At 32.2% G+C, this 27,727-nt stretch overlaps 4 protein-coding genes across 4 annotated transcripts; 1 reads left to right on the forward strand and 3 right to left on the reverse strand.

Annotated features, from left to right (window-relative positions):
- Positions 1 to 4,049: 4,049 nt before the first annotated feature.
- Positions 4,050 to 11,621, forward strand: LOC114418215 (AT-rich interactive domain-containing protein 4-like). Its single transcript, XM_028383456.1, has 15 exons — positions 4,050 to 4,583; positions 4,687 to 4,875; positions 5,575 to 5,628; positions 5,784 to 5,872; positions 6,274 to 6,550; positions 6,855 to 6,911; positions 7,262 to 7,293; positions 7,467 to 7,602; positions 7,978 to 8,151; positions 8,834 to 9,475; positions 10,116 to 10,253; positions 10,354 to 10,452; positions 10,667 to 10,767; positions 10,936 to 11,026; positions 11,119 to 11,621. The coding sequence occupies exons 1-15, from the start codon at positions 4,437 to 4,439 to the stop codon at positions 11,239 to 11,241; spliced, it is 2,349 nt and encodes a 782-aa protein (XP_028239257.1). The 5' UTR covers positions 4,050 to 4,436; the 3' UTR covers positions 11,242 to 11,621.
- A 2,647-nt stretch (positions 11,622 to 14,268) lies between these two features.
- On the reverse strand, positions 14,269 to 15,036 carry LOC114419324 (agamous-like MADS-box protein AGL62). The gene has a single exon (XM_028384980.1). It carries the CDS (start codon positions 15,034 to 15,036, stop codon positions 14,269 to 14,271), a length of 768 nt encoding a protein of 255 aa, XP_028240781.1.
- Positions 15,037 to 20,185: 5,149 nt separating this feature from the next.
- Positions 20,186 to 22,680, reverse strand: LOC114418217 (translation initiation factor eIF-2B subunit alpha-like). Its single transcript, XM_028383458.1, has 5 exons — positions 22,324 to 22,680; positions 22,086 to 22,238; positions 21,845 to 21,986; positions 21,298 to 21,539; positions 20,186 to 20,552 (listed from the first exon to the last, which is right to left on the reverse strand). The coding sequence occupies exons 1-5, from the start codon at positions 22,621 to 22,623 to the stop codon at positions 20,346 to 20,348; spliced, it is 1,044 nt and encodes a 347-aa protein (XP_028239259.1). The 5' UTR covers positions 22,624 to 22,680; the 3' UTR covers positions 20,186 to 20,345.
- A 1,369-nt stretch (positions 22,681 to 24,049) lies between these two features.
- Positions 24,050 to 27,670, reverse strand: LOC114418216. Its single transcript, XM_028383457.1, has 3 exons — positions 26,907 to 27,670; positions 25,444 to 25,607; positions 24,050 to 25,321 (listed from the first exon to the last, which is right to left on the reverse strand). The coding sequence occupies exons 1-3, from the start codon at positions 27,511 to 27,513 to the stop codon at positions 24,239 to 24,241; spliced, it is 1,854 nt and encodes a 617-aa protein (XP_028239258.1). The 5' UTR covers positions 27,514 to 27,670; the 3' UTR covers positions 24,050 to 24,238.
- Between the last annotated feature and the right edge of the window lie 57 nt (positions 27,671 to 27,727).

Below are 27,727 nucleotides of genomic sequence, written 5' to 3' on the forward strand. Positions count from 1 at the left end.
GTTGGGTTTCTTAAAAATTTCAAAATATTATGTCAACACTTATCTGAGCTCCAACACATTACTATTTTACATTTTTACTCATAGTCGTTGTGAGTTGGGTTGGTTTTAGACAAGTGTCAATTCAAAAGCAATAACAAAGGAAAGAAGAAAAAAGTGTAGAAAAATCTAGGGCTCTATGATGTTTTTTTTTTTTTTTTATAATAGGAAGATGTTTTATTGTGTTGGTAGTCTTAGGATTGCTATAATATATTTGTATCTATTTAGCTAATTTGAGCTTGCATGCTTCAGTTGCTATTGTTTAATTGTTGTGCATTATTGTCATGCTCTTTGTTTACCATCCTTAATTTTTTTAAGTATCCTTGATCATTTTAAATTGAAGATATTTTTAATAAATGTCAAATCGTCTTGCCTTTTATTGCAACATGCATGCAATCTTTTTATATGTGGCGAATGCTTAAAGACTTTTTTTTAACAATTGTATATAATAACATACGATACACTATTTTTGTTGATACGTAGGAATAATAAACACTGGGAAAAATAAATAAAATAATCTGGAAGGTCAAAGTAATGAACCGACCAAAAGTCGGGGAGAATTAATTCTATATTGTCACGTGATAGAGAGAGAAAAAAAAAATCTTAGATAGACATTCATAACACGTGTACTTTTAACATCACATATTTATTTAACTCATACATCTTTAAATATTAATTCAAATTACTAGAATAAAAAATTTCTGCCGATGAATTAAAACGGTATTTAACTAATTCACCCAAGGTAAAAACTGACGTTAAATAACCCATCATCAATTACCAATAAAATTTAGAAAATCGTTTTATTTTAAATTTCACCATTAGTATAATTACTACCATATTTAATATTTCATTCGTTCTCTCTCATGAAGCTAAAATTTGATATATAATACACATAGCACATGTCATACATTTTTATTTTCATACACTCTTTTGTTATTTTTATTTTATTCATTTTGCAACATACAAGTATAATATTTTTTAAAAAAATTTATAAATATTTTGATTATGATTATTAATTAAAAATTATAAATAAATACTATACTTGTGAAATTATAGATAAAATTATGAAAATTGAAAACTTGAAATTATAACATTCTGATTATCGCATACAAGTCATATTCTTTATTGCTTTGATGGATAAATAATTATATTATAATTTTTAATTAAAATTAATTAGAATTATACTAAAATTCATAAATATATGTAGTAAAATATAAAAAAATATTAGATCTTAATAAATATTTTTTAATTAATCATAAAGGGCTATACTGTTTATTCACTTTAGATAAATAGTTTTCATTTGTTTTAAAATTAGAAAAAAAAATTAATTTATTAATCTGAATTAAATATGTAATGTTAAATTTTAAAAAAAAAATCTAATGCCGCACAATTTTAAACACCAAAGTAATAATTTTCTCGTGAATAATTTTGTACCTTGTTGGTTGTTTGTCGATTGGCCAATGATTTGAAGTCTCCTAGTACTTATGCATTTGAGGCTCACGTTATATATATCTCATGGGTCGATTTATGACTTTTCTCATGTATCATTATCATTGTTGATCGATTATTGACCTACCTGCCTCTACTAACTATAATCACCTCTATATCCCCTTTGAATTGTATAAAATATACTCATAATGGGGAGTTAAATTCTCAAGGATAGGTCTAAGTGGACATATGACATTTGTTTCGGTTGATTACTTTTGGATTAAGTATATAAAATCCTAGGTACAATCTACTTACACGAATACATTATTAGAAATAATATTATTTAAGAATAACTCATAAAAACAATTTCTCATTCAAAATTATATTATATAAGTAGATTTTACTGAAATAGTTAGTGGTTAAAAATTAGGAACTAAGTTTAAATTTAATAGCTAAAAATAATTAGATGTTAAGTAGTTAATTAAAATAAAAGTGGAATGTTATTGAAAAATTATTTTTTATATATTTCAATCAGATTAAAATATAAAAAAGTCATTTCTCTAAAGTTATAGTTTAAATATAAATGCTGTAAAAAAATTAAATATAAATAATATGAGAGGGAAAGGACGATGCATTAAATATAACAGTAATCGCATTCATGACAAAGTTAATAATAAGACAATTATCTCAATTCTTTCGGTGAATGAAGATGAGATTGTTTAGACAAACACATTAAAATGAGGATTATCTTTTTATCAGTTTTTCTCTTTAAAGTTAAGTTGAATTAATTTTTAACTGACAAGAATAATTAAAATAAGCATTTAAATTAATTAATTAAAGTAATATATAATTTTATATTAAAATATGTTTTATAAAATATGAAAATTGCAAGTAAAAATAAAAATTAGTTTTGTAATATCCCATCATCATGTTTATTTTTTGTCCAACATTATTTATGTCGATTTCTTCAACTCTCACATAGAACATTACACTCTCTCTCATACACACACACACAAAATACTCCTTTATAAATTCGGTAAATAGGTCGTCATTTAACAATTAATTTTACGGCTACTGAAAGATGATAATAATAAATTTAAGACTAAATACTTTATTTTTATTTATAAATTTCATTTTTTTGCTGACTTATAAAATTCATTTTAGTATTTTACCTTTTAAAATATTATTTTTATTCTGTAATTGTTATACAACTTTATAAAATTCATTTGAATTCATTTTAGTATTTTATCTTTTGAAATTCATTCTCAATTTATACATACAAAATATTGTACCGTTTAATAACTTTTTTTTTATAATATAAAACTAATTAATCCAATCATTTAATTATATGTTGTTATAAAGTAGTTCAAGTTTTGAATTTTATGTAAATTAAAAACTAATTAAAATATAAGTAAATTTCATTGCTGTATAACATACACAATAAAAATATTATTACACAAACTGTTATATGAATTTTTGTACAAATAACACTTCTCCAATGAAAAAATATCAAATAATTCAGTAATTAGATTTACTAATTTTATATTGTACAAAAATGATTAAATGGTCTAAGTAAAAAAAAATTGACACATGATACCAACTGATCTTATCTCCTTTGATCCTATCTCCTTGTGTATTATGCATGTATAAATTGAAGGTGGGTTTTTAACACTAATGTTTCATGTTATATACTTAACTATTCATCAATTTAAATTATAATATTCTCATTAATATAAATAAAAATAATAATTATCTTATTACTCAGTGGTGAATTCAGATTTTTTAGCGTGAGCAAGAAAATATTTTAACACTTTGGAAGAATAAAAATATTACAAATTTCTATAAAATACATAATATCATGACAACAAAATCAAAATATTTATATTTTTACAAATTGTAATTATTCTTTACATATTTTAAAATTTGTATGACTTTTTCAATGTTAATATTATAAAATATTACAAAGATAAAGTGATCAAATTAATACTAATTCATACTTATAATTTTTTACATTCATTAAAAAATATTTTATAGAGATAATACAAACTTTTATATGGAAAAAAGTTATTAAATATATTCATGTAAAAAAAATACTGTAGAGGCAATTACTCCCATAGAACTATTACTAACAAAATATAATATATATATATATATATATACTAATATAATATGATAAGATAAGATTAACAGATAATTATTTTTCTTAATCATATACTTCAAAGTCCAAACTATTTTTTTTAGTATTTAAGGTATTTCTTAGCTCAAACTAAATACTAATATTTTTTAAGTACAAAAATTTATTTAAGAAATTGATTTTTGCTAATATGTTTTTATACACGGTACGAAATCAAACTTCCAACTACATAGCTAGAGTTAACAAAACATAACATGATTATAAAAATCATATCATATCATTCTATTGAGTATTTTGATTTACTGTTATAAAGAGATAATTATTTTTCTACCGTTATTTCCAAACAAACAAACAAGCCAACCATGCTTCCATGAACGAATCAAGTGTAGTAATAATTTTGTAAAAAAAACAATAGTAGTACTAACTAAATTAAGAAGCAAAACGACGTCGTTTACTCTTTAGATTAGAAAGAACAACAGAAGAAGATGTGAATCCCGAATCCGCATCATCGCTTCCCCCAATCTTCTTGTTGTTCAATCTTCATCTTCCAATTCCAATCCATCCATCGCGTTAGGGTTTTCACAGTTCCTGTTCCGTTCTCGCACACCGCCATTGCCGCGCCGTTTCTCCTTGATCGGCAACTCTCTGCATCCAAACGATGCAGTGCACCGTCGCAATTCGTCCGTAGTTTCGCGAAACGGCGTTTTTCTTCGGCGGAGGAAACTTCGGAACTGAGCCACGTCGGAGTCCAACCTTCCGCGCTCGTAACTCCACCGTCGTCGTTTTCTCAGTGTTCGCGTGTGTCTGTGCCTGCACGTTGCTGCCTTTAGCTCGAACGATGTTTCCGTTTCATTCTCAAGGAGCTCCGAAATACACTTGCACTCTTCTCGCTGTGACCTGTGGCACAAGTTCCGCTGAGCACAAACTCTCACATGCTGAGCGCACATATCCTTTCCCTGAGTTCGTTTCCGCGGGGCGTCTTGAGGTATACACGATTAACGCGGCATTCACATTGTTGTAATGTAGGTTTTGCTTTCGACGTTTGGAGCCACGGGAATTACATGATGTGGATGTTTTCTTGAATGCAGGTTCAAACTCTTCGCAGTCCGGAGAAGGAACAGTTTCGGAAAGTTCTGGAGTCGTATCAACCGAATTTTGTTTACTTGCAAGGAGAACAGTTAGAGAATGGGGAAGTAGGTCCACTGGTTTGGCAGGGAGTGGAATTATCCACTTGTGAAGATACAACAGAGCTCTTTGGTTCCACATTGCCGACGGCTGTATGCATTCTGAACTTTGAGCTACTCTTTTAGCTATGTGTGTGTTTTGTTGATGGTGCTCTGGGTTTTGCATATTATGGTTGGTGAAGGAATTGAGAGTATGTAAAATTTATAGTTTCTGTGTTGTTAATTGCTGGGTTGGTTTTTTGGTGGATAGTACTAATAACTAATACCATGAAAGAAAGAAGGAAAAGCATATGAAGTAGAGCTGCATACTGTGAAGAATGTTAGAGACCAGCATCTATATGCCCTAGATCAGTTGTATAGCATAGGCATTTGGAGCCACCAGGACTGAATCAGTTAATGTGATACTTAGGAATGCTTATTATTTAGAGACTTGGCGATATTTGGAGACATTTTGATAGGGACTTGGTTAATATTTCCTACTTCCCACATTGAGTAGTATGGAATGCTCGGTGGAGTACTTAATTGGCTTGGTTCTTTCCCGTTAATAGCTAGCTTCTAAGGGAGGGTTCCCCAAGTGATTGGGTGCTTATCACATTTCTCATGAAATTTACTTTTGTTTCTCAAAATTCTGAGGTCTAATCTTGTGTGTTGAAGTCTCTAACTTTTTTTTAGCTTAAATAGCTGTTTTGGTCTTATCTAAATTAATATGGCTTATCTGATTTGCATTTCCCCCCCTCAATCGTCGTTGTGGGTATGGTATTTTGTCTGATGTAATTTCAATAATTTCTGCAGGTTTATTTAGAAATACCAAATGGAGAAAGTTTTGCAGAGGCTCTTCATCTTAAGGTACTTTTGCCTTTGTTGCTTATGAAAACTTTCAGGTATTGATGCTCAATCTCAACAGGCTACCATTTTTGGAGGAAGATAAAAGACACAAGGATCCCTTGCATTCCAATAATTTTATGGGAAAACTGGCATATTTAAGCTGTTTGACTTTGCAGGGAATCCCATATGTTATATTTTGGAAGAATGCCTTTTCTTGTTATGCTGCCTGCCATTTTCTTCAAGCATTTCTTTCAGTAGTACAAAGGTATGATATTGTTAATTTGATTGCAACTAGCAAGCATATGGTGCTTTCATATAAAATGGCTTTTTATGTCCAAAATCTAATTGTGCTAAAGTCATATTGATGAATTATTGCATATGCATACACATATTTAATAATGCATCCAGTGGTGGGTCATCTATGACAGGAATAATTTCCTGTGAAATCTGGTACTTGTCTAGTTTATATGTCGTGATAGTTAATCAATGAAATTTTTACTAATATTTTGTTTTGAATTACAAATGGCCAGAGTTTACAAAGTCCAGCATGACCTATTTCTCATTCTCTGTGTCCATGCAATTTTTTAAGGCCTTTTCTTTTCTTAGGAAAGTTAAGAATTTCAAGCTAGTACTTAACATATAGTGTTGTTTACAAATGTTTTGCAGTTCATCTACACATACATGGGATGCTTTCCACCTTGCACGTGCCTCTTTTGAACTTTACTGTGTCCAAAACAATCAAGTACTTCCTTCTGATAGCGATGATGCTAATAGTGAGATGGGGCCACACCTTCTTGGTGACCGTCTCAAAATCAATGTTGACCCTCCAGAGATCGATGAAGAGGATGATGATGAAAGTTCCCCAGGCAGTTTGCCTGCCATAAAGATACATGAGGATGAAGTGAACTTGAGATTTCTCATCTGTGGTGCACCTTCGACTGTTGTAAGCTTCTTTGGAATTCTACTTCCTGTCTAATGTGCACTAAAACCACCTTTAAACTTTGATGTTTATGTAAGGAAAAATGTCTGTGTAACTGTCATTCTGTCACATAGTGACAAGCCCACATGGCCACACCCACATATATATGTTGAAAATTAGTTTCTCTGTTGTGGACAAAGCAAGATTGTTTCACCAATGTGGGACTAAGGAAAGGATGAATAAATAAATGACAATGCACTTTCCAATAAACACTTCCATCCACAATGGACATTATTTGCCAATTACACATGGCTTTGTTTCTTTTCAGGATGAGTTATTGCTGAGATCTTTGGAGGATGGACTCAGAGCTCTCTTAACTATTGAAGTACGTTGACTGTATTGCTTAATTAAATTATCTTACTTGGATAGCAAAACTCTATCAGCAAAATCTTAAGATGTATAACCCTTTTTAATGTAAAAACTAAAAATGTTACTGTTAATAACTTAATATAATCTCCACTGTTTTTCCCCCCATCATTATTCTATCTGGTATAGTCTTTCCATGGAAGCAATATAAATATAATAAATAAATATTAATATAATAAACTACAATTTCCTGTTGTGATTTTAGTCCTTTTACCATTCTCTTGTATTATAGCTTTTAGCTACAACTTTTCCATCTCCTTGAGATGGTCTCTTGGGAGGTTTTCTCAATTTCCTTATTTATCTTTTCAGATACGTGGTTGCAAGCTCCATGGCAAGTTTAGGTATGTTGATGTAACTTGCATATGACTCGTACTTATACATTTGATGACTTGAAAAGTGTCTCTTTCTCTTGTTCAAATTCCCTTATGTTCATTTATTTTTGACTAGGACTTTATTGGACAGATGATTATGATTTGCCATCATGTAATATATATATCTTTATGCTATGGTACAGTGCCCCACCACCACCTCTTCAGGCAGCTGCTTTTTCTCGTGGAGTTGTGACCATGCGATGTGATATATCAACTTGTAGTTCTGCACATATCTCACTTCTGGTATCCGGCAGTGCACAAACTTGTTTTAATGATCAGGTATCCTCCAAGTGTCTATGTTACTAGTAGTATTGTGTAAGTATTATTAATTTAACAATCAATAAATGCTATTTGCACATGATGTTTAGTATTTTAATTTCAATCTTACATTTGTCTCGACAACAACTTTATGTTAATTTGCTACTTGTTATATTTTACTATGAAGTCTTCAGAATTTAATTTAGCATTCTTTTGGAATGAAATAGTTTTTTGATCGTTTTCTTTTCATTTAATTGTCTAATAACTTTTTTATTAAGCATCAAGTCAGTAAGCTCACATTTGAATTGCAATGATAATAAATACATTGTGCTAGTAACTTTTACCTGTTGAAATTTTTGGATTCTTATTCTTTGGCCTATCTGTTTTACATTTTAGCTCTTGGAGAATCATATAAAAAATGAGATAATTGAGAAGAGTCAACTAGTTCACGCACAACTCAACAATGAGGGAAACAAAGAGAACATCTCTGAACCTCGCAGATCTGCTTCTATTGCCTGTGGAGCATCTGTATTTGAAATTTGCATGAAGCTTCCTCAATGGGCTTTGCAGGTTTTAATAACTCCCTTTTCCCCTTCTTTATTGTAATATCATCTGTGTTGGTGTTGTTTTATTGCTTAAAATTATTTGTCAATGTCTTTCCTTCTTGTGGGACGGTCTAACCTAGATGTTTCATACTAGGGGATTCATCACTGTTTTATTGCTTCTTGTGGGATGATCTAACCTAGATGTTAAGAACTTATCTACTTTTGATGTCAAATTTCGTCCTAGGAATGATTTTAGATTCCCCACTAGGCATCTACCTTTGTTGTTAACTACTCTTCATCGTTGCTTTTGCTTTTGTTGTCTTCCCCATTTCAAATGGGAGTACTGAATTCTTTAAATATGCTGTTGGTTAGCCTTATTGTTAATGTTATGAGAGTGGTTCTAAGATAATGAATGATTTGCACACTGTGATTTATCATTATGACTGTTTCATGCAGCAATAATACATTGTCCCTGCTAATCACACTATTCTGACCAACCTGCTTAATATGTTTTCAAATTGGATAATCTACTTTTACATTGCTAATAATGAATGGAAACAGATAGTAACAAGGATTATTGTTCATAAATACTTGGATGTTAAGTATAGTACCCAAAGTTTAGCATCCTTCAAGATTTGGAGTTCTATATTAGCATATTTGTTATTCAAATTCATAAGTATATTTGTATGTCTTGTTACTCCATTCAGATTTTGAGACAGCTAGCACCTGAAGTTTCTTATCGAAGTTTAGTTGCACTTGGCATTGCTAGTATTCAGGGATTGCCAATAGCTTCTTTTGAGAAAGATGATGCTGAACGCTTACTTTTCTTCTATAAAAACTGTGAGAAAGATAGCTGTACAAACAAAAATAATATAATTTTTAGCAGTCCCCCTGGTTGGTTGAAACCACCCCCTCCTACTAAGAAAAGGTGTGAACCAAGCCAAGGGGATAGCCCTGGTCTTCATGAAGGTGTCTTTGCAGGGCAGGGTAGTGTTCATAAATTAAATGAAGAGGAAAAGGATAGAAAAATGGTCAATGGGATTAGCACGCCATTAACTCCTGCTAGGCAGAGATTGAAAGTATCTGCAATGAGGCCAATTCCTCACATTCATCGCCATAGAATGACACCTTTTTGTGGACCTTCTGAGACAGATGGTTTTGATGGCACTCAGGTAGAGGCTATTTTGCCACTTGTTGCCCCTACGAAGCGTAGTAGTATTGGATCAACATCTGGAACACACAGAAAATCATTTTCAAGCGCAGCTCAGTCTAAGCAGGTTATTTCATTGAACCCATTGCCTCTTAAGAAACATGGTTGCGGTAGAGGCCCCGTACAGACATGCTCTGAGGTGAGTTTCCTTTGTCCATTGTTTTTAAGATAATTTGATGAGTAGTAACCTAAGCCTACATGACAAAAATAATATTTTAAATAAAAAAGTCCTAACTCTAGAGATTAATTTTTGACATATATAACTTGAAGATTGTACTCTCGAGTTTTATTAATCTTAAGTGTAACATTGTCTTCAAATAGAAACCACTAAATGTTACATAAGTTGATGAAAATGATTGCTTTCATTTAGCAAAAAGAGTTGTCTACCATAGTCTTAACATTGATGTGAGAATTTTAATTACCTATCAAAGAAGGATGATCTGTTTTTTCTTTCACTTTCTTGCTATTTTCTGATTAATGATTTTTTGGATCAGTATTTCATAAAATAATGTTTTTCTAAGACCTAAATATTGCTAAATCATAGTGGGCCAAGGGCCAATCAATCTAGGATGCAAACATTCAATGAGAATCTGTATTTAAAAAAAAAGATATTTTTTTGCTTTCGTAATCTGATGGTTTTCCTATTAATGATTTTTTAATCTATATTCCATAAAGAAATGGTATCCTAAAAATTACTAAATCTTGCTGGATTAGTGTGTGAGCATTCAATGAGAATATATTCTTAAAAAAATTCATAAAAGTTATAACTTTCTGTATAGGAGGAATTTCTTAAAGATGTCATGGAGTTTCTGATTCTCCGGGGACATAATAGACTGATTCCTCAAGGAGGGCTTACCGAGTTCCCTGATGCCATACTCAATGGAAAACGTCTTGATCTCTACAACTTGTATAAAGAGGTGAGTTGCTGAAAGTCTGAAACTGGGTTCTTTGAGAATGATTATGAATGTTTTTTGTTTTTTTCGTATATTTTCTTTCTCAAGTTGTTGGTCTTTTTAGGTGGTTACCAGGGGAGGATTTCATGTTGGCAATGGCATCAACTGGAAGGGACAAATCTTTTCAAAGATGCGCAATTACACCACAACCAATAGAATGACTGTATGTTCTATGCCTTGGCTACATCTCAACCTTGAGTAGTTGATTTTTATGCATTTGTTATATTGGTCCTGGAATTCCACTTTAAACTTTAAAATTGAGATTGACAAGTCCTGGGCTTTCCAATCTCTTAATGTGAAAATTTTCACACACCTCAAAATTGAGATTGATAAGGTTTTTTTGTTTTTGTTTTTGTTGTGTGTGCCTTCTTGTACAGGGTGTTGGGAATACTCTCAAACGACATTATGAGACCTACCTTTTAGAATATGAATTAGCACATGATGATGTGGATGGAGAATGTTGCTTGTTGTGTCACAGGTTTGTACTTTTTAATATATTTTTTTAAGTCCATGAAGCTATGCAGTTACCCTGTAAAACTGTTAAGACTTAGTCTTGTGATTTATCATTCAACTTATGATGATCTGCAACCCTTAGCAGAAGCTAATCTAATTTTTTTTCTTCCTTACAATCTTTACTGTTAAACAGTAGTGCAGCTGGTGATTGGGTGAATTGTGGCATATGTGGTGAGTGGGCCCACTTTGGCTGTGACAGAAGGCAGGGTCTTGGTGCATTTAAGGTACTACATTGTCACTTACAGTTATTGTATAAATGTATCTCTTTGTTTTTGATTGTATTAAGGTTTTCTTTTTACATTCATAACTTGTGCAGGATTATGCAAAAACAGATGGGCTAGAATATATATGTCCTCATTGTAGTGTTACAAATTTCAAGAAGAAACAAAATGTTGCTAATGGTTATTCTCAAGGGTTAATGTCTTCACGACCCCTTTGATAGTTTTCCCCATTCCCTTCTGGAATAGCGGACAAACTAGTTACCTGATTTGCTGGATTTATCTGTAATTTATGTTTTAGATAGATTAGTGAAATATAGGTTGAAAAATTTGAAAATTAGGTTTAATCAACACAAATGTCATCAGGAGTAGGCGAACCTCTTCCACATTTGTTCTTGATTAAGGGGAGCAAAAATTCCTAATTCAGATAATGGAAATCATACCACTTTCGGATCTCCATCAAACTCTCCATTGTGAGCAGTGAGCTGAAGTTTATTTTATTACGAGTGTCCTATTGTATTGAAAGGAAAATGTATAGACTTGTGCACTAAGCATGTTTATATGATTTAATTTAACATCTCAATTTTAAGTCTTTCTGTTACATACGGATGTTTGTATACATGAGGAGTCTTATGGCTCGCAATTTTAACACACTCCTTTTAATACATTTTATTATTACTTAAAATTTATTGAAAATTATAAAATTATAAATAAAAAAGTGAAACTCAAAAAATGGTGGTTTTGATAAAATTTAATTAATAATAAAGATTGTGATAAAAAATAATCAAAACATATTAACGGTTCACATGCATATAAATGTAGTGATGGTAATTTAACAAGACCAAGCTAGTAAGCAACAGAATGAGCACCGAGTCATGCTAATTACATGTTTTGAGGATTAAATTGTTTTATACTATTTATTCTAATAAATAAAGTTGTTACTTATTATGAATCTAATTCTCGGATGTGTTTTGAAGTTTGGTTGACACGTTGTAATTATATATTTTTTTAGATAAGAAAGGAAAATAGACACCATCAATTGCTTTCTTTATATACCTTCATATTTACTGTTTGTAAACTACAAAATATTAACCAAAATTTAAATTACACGGGGCTGTTTGTCCAAAAGTCTATGCCAAAAAGATTTTTTTTTCGTTTTAATCTTAAAAACTTTGAAATGGTTTCTGATGTGTATGATCTAGTTGATCTCTGGTTCACAATACAGACAACTTCTGAATAAAGACGAAATATTTTTTCGTAAGAGATTATTTTGATATTACTATTTCTTATTTTTTTCTTTTATCAGAATTAGAATCAGTACCTCTGGCTTGGTGATGCAACACATTATTTTTTAGACTTTTAGTTAACTTAGAATCAGTTTTACTTCTACTTTCAAGTCTAAGGATATGTTTGGTTAAGGGGGTTAATGTAGAGCTACAAGTGATTTGGGGTAAAAGTTGTGAGGAGGGGTATTTGGTGGGGGTCAAATGTAGGTGGAATCTATGGATTGCAACTTTCATCCTAAATTGAGAAGAAAGAAGGCAAAAGTTGATTGAGAGAGAAAAGAAACACGACACACTTCAAAAGAGAAAGGGAAGTGCCAACAACGAGAGAAGAGAGAAAAATTAGTCTCTTACACACTTTTAACACTAGCATAATTGATTATACAAAAATATATAATCCATTATCTCTTCTTGATTCATTTTTTTACTTATTAAATTACTTTAATTTAAATCTATTTTTTATATTATTATTTTTTATCTCTAACACACCACTTTATTTTACACTCTTTTTTAACTCTCTTTCATCTCTTTTGATTCATTTTCGTTTCTCACACTCTCATTCCTTTTCACCCATGATACAAACTTTCATTTTTCTTAACACGATTTAGATTTCAGTAAAATAAAATCTAGTGCACTTATAACTTCAATAAAAACCTTAGCCGACATCGATTAAAATAGTCTCGATTGAAAAATAACTCCAGTCAATAAACCTTAGTCGACGTCTGCCAAATAATAGTATCGATTGACATTGATCGTAAAAAATCCTAACCGATATCGGCTGAAAAATAACATTGACTGTAAAATCATCAGTCAACATCAACTAAAAAACTCTAGACAACATTGACCAACAAATAGTTCCGACCAATGTTGGCAAAAAAAAAAAAATCTAGCTGATATCAACTAAAAAATTGTCTCGATCGAAAAACATCATCAATTGATGTTGGTCGAAAAAACTTTGGACAATATTAAAAAAAAATAACCCCGACCAATGTCCGATGAAAAGGATTTAAAAAAATAGTCTCAAATGAGAAACATTATCAACTAACGTTGGCCGACAAAACTTTAACTAACGTTTATAAAAAAATAACGTCAATCGATGTTGGTTAAAAAATAACATCAACTTATGTTGACTAAAAAATTGCTTTCGACCAACTACGAATATTATTTTAAAAGAATGCTATAAAAATTAAAAATCCTATAAAATACCAAATCCATATCCAAATAATTAGATTGGATTTAAAATCCAAAAGGCTAAATTTGGATGTAAAACCAATGCATTTAAAGTGACTTAGATATGGACCATTACGAATTAGTTTTATATAACCGGATTTTGTGAACTCCCCACTGATTAGTATTGTTATTTTAAAAAATCGTTTGTCTTTGAAAGTGATATTTTAAAAGTAAAATATATTTAAAAGGATTGATTTATTAACATTATCAGGTAAAATTATTTTTGAAATACAAATATAAGAATATTTCTAAAAGGATTATTTTATATACAGAATCAATTACATCCACCAATTGATCTGAAATTCCTACCCAATTAAAAGAAAAAACAATTTCATTTTTGTTGATTCGCGTATTTAGTGAAAAAATAAATAATAAAAGAATATTTTCCTGCAGATATTGAATTAAAAGTTATTAAGAAACAAGAGCAAAGTCATCAAACCAAAGCATTATCATGATATTCTATTAGTATGGCCTGGATTCTCACATATTCTTTACGAATAACTACATTTATTTTTTAAGTTATTAGTTGATTGAAGAAAGAAAAGGTTTCGACTTTCTCTTATATAAACAAACCCCTCATCCCTGAGAAAAGTTAACACCCTTACACTGTTAAATTTAAATTTGTCCATCAGTTTCTTCATATCATGGTCAACATTATAATTGGCAACATCAAACAATTAAGAAAAATAAATACCTACCTATACTAATTGAAACTAGCTAACATTCCTCCATGTTTTAAGTAGCATATCCATAACTTTTCAGGCTTCCAAAACCATTACTAGCTATAGCAGCACTCCTCCAATAATCATCTTGAACTTGATTTCCACTTAAACGTTGAACACTCAAGAGTGGCATGTTTTGAAACTGTGGCGGCATCATTGGTGGAACCATAGCAGCATGTGACACTGGTGGAAGCACAGTAGATGGCATTGGTGGTACCATAAGAGCATTTGGCATTGATGGGACCGAATTCATCTGCTTCTCTTGCAGCGCCCCAACTAGGTTAAACTTCAAACGTTCCAAAGAAGTCTTGAACTGTTCAAGATCCTCCAAACCCATACCCTCGGTGGGGAGATTCCACCACGAGGGAAAGCACAAACTACTCTTTCGCGTCTCTTTGATTTCTTGCAAACGCTTTTGCTCTTCTTTCAAGTGGTTCTGAGTGGCCTCGTATTCAGGCCTTAGGGTTTCAATTGCATCTTGCTGTCTCTTTTTGCTTTCACTGTCCAGCCCTCGGGATAGCCCTCCGCTGAGGTAGCGGCGAACGACGGCATCGGCGTCGGGGTAGCCACACGTATAGAGCTTCCCGTTTTGGGAGGTGATGATCACAGCGGCTTCCACTTGACACAGAACTGAGAGCTCGGTGAGTTTATTGAATAACCCTAATTTGCGTTTAGAGAAGGTCACGTAACGCCTGTTTATCTGCTCAACTTTCTTGATCTCAATCGTTCTTTTCCTCTTTTTGATTGGTTTTGTTGCAGTATTTGCTCCAAAAGAAGCCATTGAAGGAGAAGAAAACACGATCAGAGAAAGTTTATTTGTTACACAAATTGATATTGAGTGAAAAGTAGAAACCCTTTTATTACCCACTCCTTTAATCTTTTTTCTCTCTCCTTCAATTTCTTCTTCAGTTTTGTGTTCTAATCTATATATATATATATATAATAAAGAGTAAAGATAATAATTATTACAAGATTCAAAACAAAAAAAATCTTAACTGTAAAAAAAAATCATATAAGATAGATATAATCATCCTTTACATTAATTGCAAGGATATCTTATCCAAATTGTTTTAAAATATCTTATCCAGATTGTTTTAAAAAAGTAACCGTGACCTTCATTTAAAATTATTTATAATTACTAAAAAATGTATTCTTAATTAAAATCATATAATTTCTCAATAAAAAAATCATATAATTTAAATTTTTATTCTACAATATTTATCATATTCTCCCTTTTCTTTTCTTTTACACACACGGAGAAAGAGAAGTCAAATTTTTGTAGCACCAAATCTCATTACAAATAATTAAAGATTTAAATATTTATCAAGTGTAATAATAATGTTGTAAAAAAATATAGTAGTACTAACTAAATTAAGAAGCAAAACGATGTCCTTTGCTCTTCAGATTAGAAAGAACAACAGAAGATGTGAATCCCGAATCCGCATCATCGCTTCCCCCAATCTTCGATTAGAGTATGGCCTTGATTCTCACATATTCTTTAAGAATAACTACTTTTATTTGTTAAGTTATTGGTCGATTGAAGAAAGAAAAGGTTTCCACTTTCTCTTATATAAGCAAACCCCTCATCCCTGAGAAAAGTTAACACCCTTTGCACTGTTAAATTTGTCCATCAGTTTCTTCATATCATGGCCAACATTATTGTCAACCCTCTTTTTCTTCTCAGGTCAGTCTAGTTCTCTAATCTTCTTTGTTCTTTGGCTTTGCATGAGTAATTCTCTTTGCGGCAAAACTTAAATACAATATCATCATAAATATTGTTGGTGCCATATATTCTCCGATCAACATCAACATTTAATTATCTTTATAATTTTAATTATTGAGACGAAGTTATATAAAATTTATAAACTGTAGAATAATGAATCTAAGTTTCCTACTTTATTCTCATTCCTTTTTGTTTTATGCAATTGAATTATATATGACCTATATGCATGGTGCAGGAAGCGATATTATGCTGTTGTAGCGGAAAGCTTAAGGATGCAAATAGAAGGCACAACGGTGAAGTCAAAGTCAAGCATCCGATAATGGCAATAATATTAAAGAGGAAAAGTTTTGGATGAGAGATCCTAAGAGTGGAAATTGGATTCCAGAGAATCACTTTGGCGAGGTTGATGCAGCTGAGCTGCGGGAGAAGTTTCTTCCCAAGACACACAAATTCTTCCAATCAACTTAATTAGTAGGATCTTTGTGAAACAAATTTAATCAAAAGTTTGAAAGGAACACAATAATATACATGGAAAACCTATGCTTAAATAAAGATATATTTATGATATTGACATGCGTATTTTCTTTACTTGTTCTTCACTTGTATAATAAAATATACGTTCTTGTTGATAGTTTAGGTTGTTGATCTCACTTTCCTTTATGATTTAGTACATATTATCAATATGTACCCATGAAGATCAATAGGGCTTGACTTACGTGATAAAAGGGGTAGTTTATTTTTGTCTTAATCCTTCAATTCAATAGAAGAAATAGACTTTGAATTAATTCAGAGTTTAGTAGGAAAATAAATAAAAACTAATAAAAAAAATTATTTTTGTCAAGAATCAAATTCAAATACTACCAAATAATTTAACCTTAATTTCAACATATTAATCATTTATACATTATTATATGTTCATCCATTAATAATATAATATCGAACTTGGATAATAAACATTATACACTTGCAAAACTAATTAAAATCTGAAAAATTAGCTGGTAGTTAAAAATTAAAAAATTAACTTATTAAATTATAAGTATTTAATAAAATTAGTTACTAAAGTAAGTGAAAAGTATAAAATGATAAAAAAATCATGATTTATTTTAAAAAATAATAAGAAAATTGAATAAATATATTGAAGATAAAAAAAAATAAGAAAAATTATAAAAAGTTAAAAGCTAGAAGTTGGTGTTTTAAGTAATATTTCAAAAAATATGAAAAGTTACTAAAAAAATTTAATTATTAAATGACTAAACTAATTTTTCAGTTAGAAGTTAGTAAAAAAAAAGTTTAAAACTAATTGAAGTGTGTTACAAACATCACCATAGTCATATAAAAATTAAAGCTTATCTGATAAATGTATTTGTATGCATAATTAATTTCATGCAATATATTTATGATTATATATTCTAAAATATAAATTGCATTGGTAATATATTAAAATGTAGAATGTTTGTTTTACATGTCATGGAAATTATTTATAACTAAATTTATACTAATTTTTTCGGCAAGTTTTTTTGAATGCATATATACTAACATTGTCAATCAAAAATTAATTTTTCATCTTGTTAAAAAGTGTAATATTAAAAATATATTTATAGCTAAAAAATAACTTTGAAAGTTTGTTGTTGTCTTACAAACAATGCTCAAAAGAAATAAAAACGAGAGAAGGAAAAAAAAAAGGAAAATAGTGAAGGGGGAATATTCATTTGATCTGGAAAATATTACTACTACTATTATTTAAATATTTAATAATAAATAGAACGAAACATAATAAAAAAATTAAAAATTTAATTAGATGACAATATAAATATTTTTTAATTTGGTGCATAGTGAGTATAATTTGGTCACATTCTCAAAAAAAAAAAAAACATTGAACCTCTACATGTTTTAAATTTTTTTTATCAGTTCTACGTTTTTTTTAAGAACACAGGTAAAATAAAACAATAAATAAATAGTAAATATAATTAGAAACACTTTCTTAAACGGGAATAACACTTAATTAGATAAACATGTTGTCTCCAGCATTATCTCTTACAATAACTTAATTAGATAAGCATGTTATCTTAATTGGCAAAAACAATATCTTAATTCCTTTTTTTTAACATTAGTGTTATAAATAATTAATCTGAATCGAAATTGGCATTGTGATTGTCACTGTCATTTTGTCTGAAATTGGAATTCTTCACAAGCAAACATTTAAGAATTCATTGGAATTCTTCATAATCACAAACTTTGGCTCTCCCCTCCCCGAAGAAGAGCCGGATTCAGATTTTTAACCTGGCCTTCTCTAGAAAACAAACGATATTTGATAGTTTGGAATTTTTCTTTCCACATGTGCTTCCACCTAGGGGTGGGTAAGCGGGTCGACCCGTCTCACATAAGCCCGCATTAATAGTGGACTAGGTCAATCCGTCCCGTTTCTTATATGGATCAAATAAATTGGTTCGCTCCCGCCTCGCGGACCCCGCGGGTCAAACGGGCCGGTCCGCGGACCTAGTTTTAAAATAATTTTAATTTTAATAAAAATATAATACAATCAAATTAAGTTCAATACAAAGGTAAATAAAATCTCAATAATTAGTCAATTACATCAATAAAATAAATAATGTCTTAACAAAAGAAAATCCAAGCAATAAATCTAAAATATGAAATTTAAACATCTCCAACAACAAATGATTTCATATTTGAAGTAGCTTGAGTCTTCTCCATCTTCATATCTTCATCTTTTTTTCCTAAAACTCGAAATAATAATAAATATTAGAATAAAGTCAAGTTAAGTGATTAAAAGACAATAATTATTACATATTATTTACCCTGCATATCAAATACTAGTAACCAATTTTTAGTATATATCAAGGCTTGTACGTCAACAAGAAGTCTAGTTTGATATTTGTTAAGCACACGTGAGGAGAAAAAATGTTTTTAACCTGCTACAACGGCTAAATATGATATGAGCTATTTTTTATAATAAAAATATATTAAAATATCTTTAAAAATATTTATTTAACAATTATTTTTGGCTTAAATGATAAGAATTGATATTTTTATTATTTATGACTTTAAAATATGAAAATGATAGATTAAAAGAGAAAAAGATCGAGAAAATATCAAAAAAGAAGATTTTTAGCAAGTTATTACTTATCTTTTTTATCTTAATCTTTTATTTTGTTATCTTTTATTTTTCTTATCTTATCCTTTTTTATCTTTTAATTTAAATCTTTTATTTTTATCTTTATATCTTTATCTTATTTAATATATTTCTTTATCTGTTATTCTAAAAGAAAAGTTTAAAGTGAAAAAGAGAAAATCAGTTTAAAAAAATTGATCCGTAACCCGCGCGGACCACGAGCCCCGTGGATCAGTCCATGGACCTGAGCCCGTTTACTCACCCCTACTCCCACCTGTACAATTGTTCACATATATATTGAGTGAACCCCTTGATCCTACTAAAGTTGGAAAATCATGTAGTTCCTCCATACCCTTTGGGGAATAGATTCTTGCAAAGTGATAAGGACAACATATATGTCTTAAATAATTCGTTGCTCGAATCACTTTTCTTATATTGTGACCATACCTAATGTCAAATGGATGATTGATTGAGTTTGGGTTTTATGCTTTTAACTCTTAAGTGGCCACATATTATTGGCTTAGGTAAGTGTATATTTTTGCGTGAATGTCAATTTGTAAAATTAATTTTAATGAAAATAAGTCTAGATGTGATTTATATTTAAAAATATTTATTTCGAAGTAATTTTTGATAGAATTTCTAATTCAAGAACCCTCAATTTCTAAAGGGTTACATTAGATTTTCAACGATGCAAATTTAGCTGTAAAGACCCATTCAGAAGAACAAATTCTCCTAATCCATTTCTTTAGCTTCTAGACAAATGCAAAACAAAACACAATTTTCAATACAAGATGTGATTGACAAAAATGAAACTAAAATTAATTTTTACTCAATTTCAAATCAGATTTCCATTCATTTTCAAAACCAACAAAAAAAAATTGTGAATTTGATTTTTAATTTTAAAAAACATTCACATGATCTCATCACCATCCACCACCCATCACCACCACCGTCATAATTCTGCCACCACCACCTCTATCGCTGTCGCTGACAATATTAATTTTAAAAATATTAATGGATATTTTTTGGATTTGTATCAAAGAGATATCAGATGACATGTATTGGGGTGGTCAGATATTGATACTTAGACATTTTCAGAGCATCCGAGCTTCATAGATCCTCAGTTATACTGAACTTGCTAATGCATGTACTTGTTACAAAATTATTTCACAAGACACAGAATCTTGAAGTGAGGCCAACATTTTAAAGGAATCGGAAGAAAATTATACAGGAATGACTACAAGTATAGCTGGATGAGTTCATCACTAACAACTGATGGAGTAAGAACACCTAAATCTGTGAAAAGCAGAGTGAGATATTGAGGAGGAGTATAATCCCGCGCAGAACATTCAACCTCAACCTTGGATGGAATAGGCACACCAAAATCAACTGGTCGCAAGGCAGGAGCCAAATCCTTTTGGTCCAGAGGGTAAAGTCGAGCAAACTGTCAATTACACATACAGGACATGTAGAAGGTCATTTACTAATTAAGTAATAATTTTGATACACTATAAATGTAAATATTTTTATTCTGTCAATCAAGAAATCACTTCATATATGACTTTAGTAAAGTAGGTATTACAAAACTTAACAATCTTACCATATTGCATACATCACAACCATTATTGGGTGACTGTTATAAATCCCACTTTGAGTAGAATAAGAAGCTTGATGTTGTATTTAAGTCATGAGGCTCTCCTACTTAATGAACTAATCTTTGGATTTGGATTGGACTCTCTTCTTATACTCACGATATAATATAACAATTAGTGCTTTCTTTAAAATTTGGTTTATGGGAAGGGCTACTTATAGATTAGATTAAAGTGCAATGTGGAAGTGTATATTTGAACAACTACTTAGAGGAAAAGAGTTTTCATCGGGTCAATGTCAATAGTGTGAAGCTACCACGGACATCGACTCTTAAAGGAAGTGGTAATGTTATGAGTCCCAACCCAAGTTGAGTAAAATCAGAAGCTTGATAATACTCAAGTCATGAAGCTCTCTCATTTAATAGTCTAATCTTTTGATTCGGACTCTCCTCTTGCTTAAGTCATGAGTGACCGTCAAAAAACAGTATAATTTAATCAAATTCTTACTGATCAGTATGACAATTTATGCAGAAAGATGCAAGCATTCTAAAGCAACAACTTCTCACCACATTCATTAATTTCTGTGGGTTGCAAGCTTACCTTGTAGCTTTCAGCAGCCACATAAACAGGCTTGCTCATACTCTTAGCAACCAATGAGATTTGGTAAGTCCCCATCATGTTGATTATGCCACCACTTTCAACAACTCCATCCGCCCCAACAAACACCATGTCAACCTCATCCATGGTATACGCCACCGCAGAGTCTATAACAAGCTTCACCGGAACATCAAGCTTGGCCAGCTCATTTGACAACCGCAAACCCGTTCGATCTGGTCTCCCCTCTACAAATTAAGACCAAACCATCAATTTCATCCTTAAAAGGATTCCTCTCTTTCCTAAATAGTCCCAAAAAAAACAAGTTAAGTAATTCTAGAAAGATTAGAAATCACACTAAGCAGTCATTCAAATATAAAAATATCCTTCAAACTCGTCTCTCAACTTGATTGAAATACATCAATTAAGGGACTGAAGTAATGAACATTCCAAATTCGTGGTATACTTGCAAATTAAAGTTCAAACCACAAATTGCTAACATTGAAAACAACAGACACAAAGAGAGATAGAGAGAAGAAAAAAAGAAAAAAACCTGTGCAGAAGACGCGAAAGAGCTTGTTATTCTGCGCGGCGAGTTTGAGAATCTGAAGCACGACTCGGGAGAATCCGTGAACGAGAATCGTGCAGCCGTCGAATATAAAATCTTGACTGAGCATTGCAATGATCTTGCGAGCCTGCGAAGCGAAAAGCGAATCAACTGAGTTTAGGAAGTGATGATGTGAGTGAATGAAAGCACGCACGCACGCACGTGCGAGAGTTCGTGAGTGATTTACCTTGAAGGAGATTTCACCGAACTTTTCGGCGCGTTCGAGCAAGCGAGACTTGGCGGAATTGAAGTCTTCGTACTCCAAAGCGGAAGTTCTGGTGACGTATCGCATGAAGAGATCGCAGGCGGCGGTTAGAGAGATGGAGGTTGTATCCCAGCACTGTGTGAAGCGTAACACAGGAACACAACCAAATTAATAATCACAATCAAGAGAGAGAAAGTACTAGTTAGTGTTAGTAACTGACTTTGAGGGTATCGGAGGCGTTTTTGAGTTGGATTTCGAGCTGCATCATGGTGGAGGCCTTGCTGGAGCGGATGACGGCGGCCAAGGCGCGAATGGCGGCCACGGCCTCCGCCAAATCGGGGTGTTTGCGCCACCTGTCGAACTCCGATATCACCGAGAACGGTATCTCTTCGTCGTCATCGTTGTTGTGAGGAGGAGAATGGACGGTGGCGGACTGGGCCTGAGCGAGCCAGTCGGTGCTCACTACCCCGAACTGAACCGCTCTGTTCTCGTAATACGCCGATGCCTTCTGATTCTCCATTCAATGCGTCGTCGTTTTCCTCCTTCCCTCCGCAAAAAATTATCCTCGCCTTTCCTCTCCACCACATTTTATACTCCTATGCTATAATCACCAATCTCCCTTCCAATTAATCTATTACCTATGATTTTTTTTTTCACTTTTACTTTTTAGGTCCCTAAAATCATTAAAAATATATTCTTATCAGTTATCAAGTATTACTACACTACTACTTTCACTATTTCAAAATATCACTATTGTTTTTTAGTATAAAAAAAAATCCATATTGATATTGATGTTTTCAGTTTTTTAATGAAATATTAAAAATTTAGTCTAAATAAATTACATCAATTTAATATGTTTTGTCTATTAATTTTTCAACCATCATCGTTAATCAATCAATAGTTACAAATAATGCATTATAAAAAATAAAGATATTTTAGTAAAATTATTTTGATACCTAGGAGTATCTACCATGGATAGTAGTTTAGATGATTTGTTTGTCTTAATTTTGTGAGTTTTACAATTTTATACATATTTAAACACTTTATACAAAAATTTACTCTCTAAAAATAAGTGCTTAAATTAATTTTACGAATCATATAATACTTAAAAATATGTTATTTATGGTATAATATTGTTAAATAATGATTATTTATATAAGTAATTTTATGTCATTTGTTCAAGTGAAAAAAATAAATTAAAAAATTTATGTAAACATCGCTATTAGATATGCTTTAATTTATTTGTTGTTATTCTTAATATGAAACATCAATCATTTTGGAAAGAAGTGGATTTTTTTATTTTTCAATTTAAAAAATAAAAATAGAAACTAAACATACCCATAAATTGTCTACGTCTAAGGAAATAATTATACAATTTTTAAATATAATATCTCCACAAACGAAAATCTAATGAAAATAGAAATTATCAACTGGGTTGTCCAAAATGAAGAGAATTCATGCCTCAAGGCTCAAACAATCATATTTTGCCTCATATTTCTTGCCATACTGGAAAAGGATTAATTACACTCACACCTTGGAAGTTTTTTTCAAATTGTACACTAATTATAGGAGTGTATAATATAATATTTTTAAAATAATTAAGAGATCAATATAATATATAAAGAATGTTAATGTAATATTTTTTAAACAATTAAAAAAGTTGGTGTATGAAAAAAGAGGGGATATAATGTGCAAGCTAAAAAAATCAGCCAGGAAAACTAAAAAAATATTTTGCTAATTTGAGGGATTAAATATAAATTTTAATTTGAAAGACTTAAAAAAATAGATCTCAAATTTAAGGAAAATAAAACATATTTAAGCCATTTTCGAAAGAAAGTTTAAAGTGATTGTTACAAGGCGGTCAATTTGGATGTCTAGGAAGTCAAGATTACAAAAACAGCGGTAGCATTTGTAAGAAAACAAATAATTCAATTGCGACAACAAAATTCGACTGAAAAATTAATTTCCCATCTTAAGCCTCGCATTGACAACTTAATTTTAGTTACAACTGATAATACAAAATGGGTAAAAAGAATATGTAAGCTAAATTGGCATTTAAAAAGTCAAAAATAGTAATAGCAAAGCAAAAAAAAAAAGAAAGATGTAAAAATACTATAGCTGCCATAAAATGCTAGCTAGGATTTGTGGCAGACCACCGCGGTGCATGACAAATCACTGTCTATGCTCCACAAATTGAACTCGTCGAGCCATTTCTGAATTGAATTCAGCTCCATCTCACTTGACCAATATACCAACTTCTTATCCCGAAGAGAAGTTTCACTACCAGAGCCAATCTTTGTGGCAAAAGAATTCTCATCAACTCTTCTAATCCTCGCACCATTCTGTTCCAATAATTTTATTACAACATACACGAAACTTAAGCTACCATGGGTTGCTGAATCTTTTCCTGCCAAAGACTCCGCCATGGCTACAACCTTTGACACAAAGCCATCAACCCAGATTTTCTGACTAGAAGATGAGCTTTTAGCATAAAAGAGTTCCAAGTTGTTTGCAACAAAGAAGTCACCATTGGAATCTTCAGACTCAGACAAGAAGAGGTCTGAAGTGAGAAGCATGCTCCCATCCATAACCCACGTGTTATACCTATTCTCAATACACTTCTTAATTGCATAAGTCTTTGCCAGAATACCCTTGATGGTCTCAAAACTCAAACCTTGTGAAGTGAATTTAGACAATCCAACACTACTTATAAATTTGTCAACGTTAATTACAGGGTGTCCCCTCCTTGCCAGATCAAATAAGGAGTCAGATGGAGGGCCCATAAGTATATAATTCCTGATATCTAGCCTCTCAAAGTGGCATAGTAAGTTTCTTGATATAGCATCTGATACCCCAAAAAGATTTACTAAGAAGACACTATCCTGTTTCTGCAGAGAGTGAAGCAATGATCCAAGTTCTTCCAAGTTCGTGGCAACCTTTCCAGGATGTACTTCTCTGAAACAAAAATCATACCATCTTAAACTCCTCAAAGGTTGCACTTCCAATAAATTGAAGTCTAGAGATTTTTCCTCTAGTAATTTAGAATCAGGTCCAGCAGTTTTCCCGTAGTTAACTCCAGCATCTCTGTGAGAAACACTTAATGCTCTCTCATGCAGAAGATTTGTGTAGATATTAAAATAACCACGGGATTGAATAAACTTTATGAACCAAGGTGTCCAAATCCTCTCTCCCATTTTCTTATACCATCCGGTGGTCACCTGGACAAATTTTCAGAACTAACCTTAGGAATGAACTGAACTGTTGATATATATAAAAGAACAAAACTGATTATTAGATGAGTAAACAACAAGAGATGCTTTTTTTTAAATCATTTAATTACCATCCCCTCAAGAAATGGCTTATTGCCCTTTGCCTTGTTCTCGTCGTACCAAAGTCTGAACTCCTTCCATGGCTTTGGAAAGAGAATTTGACCCCATGTGCCAACTAACTGGTATAGGAAAAGTCGTGTCTGGTCATCCAACTGCAATTTGTTTCCATGTTTACCTGCAGCAAGAAACCAATTACATCATCAATAAACTGTACACATGTAATGAATAAGCAGAGGACACATAATGGTAGACAAAAGTTACACCAAGTTGTTTAGCAATGAGCTTGTACAGATCTCTACTTTGTCATATCCATTTCCAAATCATAAAAAAACACACAAAAAATGGTTCAACTAGGTGGCAATGGCACATTGGCGCATTGTTGCTTAATGTAACTTTGTATCCATTGTCAAAATCATGGTTATAGACTTGTAGGACCTTACAATCCTACAAGTTTCTAGCCATTTCTGATGCACTTCACACTTAGGATTGCAAGTTGTGGGGATCAGAGTAGGATTGACAGGATTACTTGTAAACTCATGGATTGGCAAGTTTTTTGGAGTTCCAGATGTGCAAAGTTGTTGTGGGTCGGGTTGCACAACTTGGGAAAAAATCAGCATGATTTCTACTCTCTCAGTCTCTCCTCATTGTCTACTCATGGTAGATGCTCCCAACTGATTTTGTCACCTTGCCGTTCCAAAGGTCAATTTCCCATAGCCAGCTATGTTCTGTGTTCTGAACTTCTAATCCCTTGTGTTCACATTTTCCAGAGTTCTGTCTTGGGACATTCTCTTATCTGATTTATCTTCTCTGTTCTGACCTTGTTTGAGGCTTTGAGCTTGCCTCTGTCTAAGTCATCAAGCACTCTTCTGTTAGTGTCAAAGCAATCTTGTGTCATTGCTTGTGTTCAGCCACACACGAGGTTTTTTCTTGCTGGGTGGCAGTTTTACTTTACATGTGATTCTTCAACTCCACTGGAGTAATTCATTTCAAATGTCAACAAAACAATGAGCAATCAGCTGGCCCTATCTGGATAAATTTCTCCATAAACACTTAAAGGAGAAAAAAACAAGAGGGTAGCATGACTTAAACTTCTTTCATAAATTAAAATCAACTTATACATCTCAACTCTTGGAGAACTTAAACGAGAAAGCTTCTATAAAAGTTAATTGCATAAGTTGATTTTAACAATTTAACTTACGAGAGAAGCTTGATTCATTTTACCTTCTTTTCTTCTCCTATAAGTATTTACAGAGAATCATACATGATACCTCTAATTGAATGCTAACCGACAGAAGCACTTTTGTGTTCTATCTCTCTTACAAATAGCACAAGCAGCAAACAAGAAACAACACATCATGCCAATCCACGAAGAAACCAGATTCGTCTAATATCTAAATTCTAAACTAAACTTCACCAGCCACCAAGCATCACATTATAAAGCAGCAATAGATAAACAAACAAGAGAAAACGGTACCTGGAACAAACCTTGCTCGCTGCAGCGAAACCCCAAAGATGGAAGGGCTATAATTGGAGGCATTGTAATAGAAATTCATAATCAAAGCCTTAACGAACTCGTAGTAAAGCGGCGAAACCTCCAAGTCATCCTCCACGACGAAAGCGAACTCGTGATCGGAACTGGGCCACCAGGCCTCCAACCACTGGGCCTGCAGGCCCACATTGCCCGTTCTGTAATGCACAACCTTTTCCCCAAACTTCCAATCGAACCCATCGACGAACTCCAGGATCTGATGCGCTTCGCGGAGCTTGGGGTCCACGTGGGAGGCGTTATCGGGGGCGAAATGGTCAATGTGGAGATGGAGGTGGACGCGGTCGGCGAGGTAGTGGGCGGCGGCGAGGGAGCGGAGGCACCGGGAGAGCGCGGCGAGGCGGTTGAAGGCGAGGACCTTGATGACAAAAGTGAAATTGGGGGAAGATTGGGTGCGAATTGGGTTGGGGAAAGTGGAAGTAGGGTTGGATTCGAGGATTGAAGATGGGAGAGAAGAGTGGTGGAAGCTGTAGAAGATGAAGGCGGCGAGGGAGATGAGGATCAGTGGGAGGAAGTGCCGTTTGGGTCCCACCATTGGTTAGGGTTTCGGAGAGGAAAGATTCATTCATGCATCGGCATAACAGAGTGCAAGTTGGGGTTTTCCAGAAGGAGAAGGAGGAGACAGATCTCAACGATGAACATGTGAAACGACGCCGACGCAGCCACCTTAAAATTATTCATTTTTATCAAAATAATTTTAAATACAACAACTATAATTTGAAGTTTTAAAAATAAAAATGGCCACTTTT

Source organism: Glycine soja, chromosome 7, assembly GCF_004193775.1.
Source record: "Glycine soja cultivar W05 chromosome 7, ASM419377v2, whole genome shotgun sequence".
NCBI classification, from domain to species: domain Eukaryota; kingdom Viridiplantae; phylum Streptophyta; class Magnoliopsida; order Fabales; family Fabaceae; genus Glycine; species Glycine soja.